The sequence below is a fragment of the Prosopis cineraria genome, unplaced genomic scaffold (genome assembly GCF_029017545.1).
Source record: "Prosopis cineraria cultivar Desert tree isolate PC_DT_omini unplaced genomic scaffold, ASM2901754v1 PC13, whole genome shotgun sequence".
NCBI classification, from domain to species: Eukaryota; Viridiplantae; Streptophyta; class Magnoliopsida; order Fabales; family Fabaceae; genus Prosopis; species Prosopis cineraria.
In genome coordinates, this window is record NW_026555344.1 from 37,425,340 (window position 1) to 37,429,266 (window position 3,927).

Here is a 3,927-nt window from a genome sequence, read left to right on the forward strand (position 1 = left end):
ATCGAACATACCACAAATAACCTGATGCACCCAGTCAATTTAAATATTTATTTAGTGAGGTGTGCCTTATAATAAGAGCTAGATGGAATACCTAATAGCAATAGAAAATACTTTTTCTATAGATAATTTTGAAAAAATTTGACATCTTAAAATATAAAATATTTTTTAAAAAATTAATATTTTATTAAATAAATTTATTTTAATATTACTTTCTCTCAATTTCTGTTCAATTCTCTTTTTTATATGTTATATAAAGAAGAATTTTAAAAGTTTACATATTTATTTTTAAAAAATAAAATTATTAAATATATTTAATAAAATTTATTGAAAAAGCTTCTATAACTTGAGACGGATAGTATATTGCAGATACAATTAATGAGGAAGGGTCTGATTGTAAGCTAATTACTCAACAAACAAAGATCAGAGGCCAACACAATTTCTTGAGGCGGTGACTCCGCCATCAACAACAAGATTATGACCACTCACATACTTAGATTCATCACTTGCAAGATAAAGTGCAGCTTCTGCAATATCCTTCGCCTTCAATGTCGCCCCCTTCAAGTTCCCCAATCCTCTCACAAACTCCTCCATCTTCTCCACTTCCTCTTCCACAGGCAATCCAAAGCTCATGCTTCCTTCTCCTTCTCCTTCTTCTCCTTCATCGTCTCCGCTTCTCCACGCATTCACCAGCATCGAAGTCGCCACTCCGAATGGCGATATACAGTTCACTCTGATCCCATATTTCCCCAGCTCGCAAGCTGTGTTCTTCGTCAGCCCAACTATGGCGTGCTTTGAAGCTGTGTACGCATGAGGACCCAGCCCTCCCATCACTCCGGCGACGCTCGACGTCGATATGATGCACCCAGATCGCTGGGGAATCATCACCCTCGCCGCGTGCTTCATTCCGAGGGCCACGCCTTTCACGTTCACTCTCATGACTCGGTCGAACTCGTCGGCGTCGAAGTTCACGATGCTCTTGTTCTTTGATTGATTCCCTAAGATCCCGGCATTGTTGAAGATTATGTCGAGCTGGCCGTACCGAGAGATTGTGGATTGCACTAAATTTTTCATGTTGTCTTCGGAGCTGACGTCGCAGTGGAAGAACGTGACTGAAGGAGATAATGTCTCAGCGAGCAGAGATCCGAGAGCGTCTTCAACGTCGGCGATAACAACTTTGGCTCCTTGCTTCACAAAAAGTTTCACTGTTGCTTCCCCTATTCCTCTGGCTCCTCCTGTCACTATGGCAACTTTGCCTTCCAATCTGTAAGAAAATCAGAAGATTTATTACATGAGTTTCAGTCTATTCTCATGGCTCTGTTTGGCGGTGCTTGAAACAGGCGAAAGCAGAGCATGTATGAAGTTTGTGAATTTCCTTGTCTCTGAGATTTGAACAGAGAAGATTAAGAAGAGGAGAGAAGTGAAAGGAATAAATACCTTCTAGATGAAGAGAAACTGGTGTCCCTTGTCATTCGAGAGACACCCTGAAGGTTTGGCTCAGGCATTACTTCTGCAGCAACCATGGCTGAGCTCTGAGATGAGCCTCTTGGTTGGTTCCTCACAGAGACAGAGAAAGTGCGAGAGAGAAGATGACAAGTGCTTTGAAGTTGGCACAACCATATATAGGGAGTGTGTTGACGAGGGATTTTTGGAACTACTGACAAAGACTTCGTTTTTTAATTTTGTCTTTTTTTATTTAAAAGATTTTCCATCTGTTCAGAACTTATAAATTTTAAATAAACCACCAACTTGGCCCTTTTTCATTTTGCTTTAAAACAAATAAAATATTTTACTTTTATTTATATATACCCCCTCAAGTTTTATTTCTCTTGTCTTATTTATAAGTTAAAAAAATATTTTTAATTATTTATAAATTATTTCATTAATTTTTAATAAAAAAATTTTTATTTTATCAAATGTTAGTTAGAAAAAATATGTTATTAAAATATTTAAATTTAATATCAGTCAAATTAAAAATATATTAAATTTTTAAATTAATTGCATTAATTACTTTAATTGCTTCAAATTTTCATTAATTTCTTTGAATTAAATTCCATCTACAATTTATTTTTTTTGTTGATTGCTTTGATTTAATCACATATTCAATATTATAAGGTATTTGTAAATAAATTATACTCCCTTCATTTAAAAATATAAAACATTTTTAACTGAATCTTACCCCAATAAAGTAGTTATCTACTTTTAAACTAATCCTATCTTTTCATATTTATCCCTATTAAATACTCTACAATAAATATAAAGTCATTATTAATTGGGGCACTTCTAAATAAAAGAAAATGATTACACCTCAAAAGATTAAAAATATTTTATATTTTTTAACATTTAACTCTTTAAAAAATATTTTATATTTTTGAACAGAGGGAATATCTTCAGTAACTTAGGTAAATTGTGTTTAAAATTTTATACTCTTTTAAAGCTTATCCATATTAATTGCACCCGTGATTTTGAAAAAACATTATTAATTGTACTTCAAAAGAATCAAAATGAGTATTGTATATTTTTTAACATTTTGCCTAAAAAAATATCTTATTTTTTTTTAATAAAGAGAATATATTTGATAGGCAATTAATTTCAATTCCATTAAATGCATGTTTTCTATAATTTGGTTTTTAAATAGTCATTAATATGTAATTAATCTGATTTATTTATGTTGTTACTATTAGCATGACTGCAACTGATTTTATTAATAGTCAATATAGGAGTAACATATTTTAAATTTTGAGGGATTAAAATTTAGATACATCATCACCTGTATATAACCATTCTATAGACATTTTGTTGGCGGATTGAAAGAATTTTTTTTTTCTAATTTTAATTATTCTTTGTCCCTTGCTTGGTTTTGATATTTGTTTGATTTCTCATTTGTATTTTATGCATTATTTGTTTTTTGCATTTTCGTTCTCTTTGATGATCACATATGGGTACTGAAAACAAGGTTGCGAGAAATAGGGAAATAAATGGACTTTTTGGCACCCCTTGCTTTGAATTCTTCACCAAAGATTCTTATCACAAAGGGGTGTGGTTTTATTCTAAACATTGCTCTATTCTTATTTATAAATTAATTTTAATATATTTTATTAAAATCAATGAAACTTTCAAAATTTAATAGTTAACTCTTTCTAAAAAATTTTAAAATATACATATTTTTATAATGTACTTCCTCTCACCATTTTCAATAACGTTTGGCTTCCAATTACTCCATTTGTTCCAATTTTACAAGATATGTTTTTTAATAAAATTATATATATCAATAAATTCCACCGACATTAGATAATATTTCTTTTAAAATATTAAAGGCAATGAACAAAACTCATCCAATTAAATTATTATATATACAAGGCCTGGGATCAACCACTTGTTTAATTGAAAATGTCAAGGTAATTATACTTTAGTTACATGTAGGAAAAAAATCAATACATGAATTACAGAAAGCACCCAGTGAACCTAGATTTTGACTTGAAGTTTCTCAGCCTAAAATCCAGAAAGCAGTCAACCCAAAAGAACTCTTGAAAGTTGCCTTAGAAAGTGCTTATTTTCTTCAAAGTTCCAAAACAAGCTGAACAACTAATTATTGTTAGCAAGTTTCAGTGGAAGAAACCCAAACTTGATCAAAATAAAATATTAAAAAAAGTAAAAATTATATTCTCTCAAAGAATCAAACTAAAATAACTATCAATGCCTGTTAATATTATTTTTAGTGCATGAGATGAGAGCTAGGCATTGTTTTGTCCTGAGACGGAATATCTTAGATTGATGGCTAGCCTTTTTTTTTTTTTTTTATTCATATTTGATCATGTAGGCATTCTCTGTTAGTTATTTAAAATTGTTTATTTTGCCCATCAAAAGGGTTTTGATGCTACATGAATATAATCCTTGCTAGAACCTTTTAGTGATTTGTGTATTTTGTTT

At 31.0% G+C, this 3,927-nt stretch overlaps 1 protein-coding gene across 1 annotated transcript; it reads right to left on the minus strand.

Moving 5' to 3' along the window:
* Positions 1–343: 343 nt before the first annotated feature.
* LOC129290135 (short-chain dehydrogenase reductase 2a-like) lies at positions 344–1,563 on the minus strand. The gene is made up of 2 exons (XM_054926842.1): positions 1,435–1,563; positions 344–1,261 (listed from the first exon to the last, which is right to left on the minus strand). The coding sequence occupies exons 1-2, from the start codon at positions 1,518–1,520 to the stop codon at positions 421–423; spliced, it is 927 nt and encodes a 308-aa protein (XP_054782817.1). The 5' UTR covers positions 1,521–1,563; the 3' UTR covers positions 344–420.
* Positions 1,564–3,927: the final 2,364 nt, after the last annotated feature.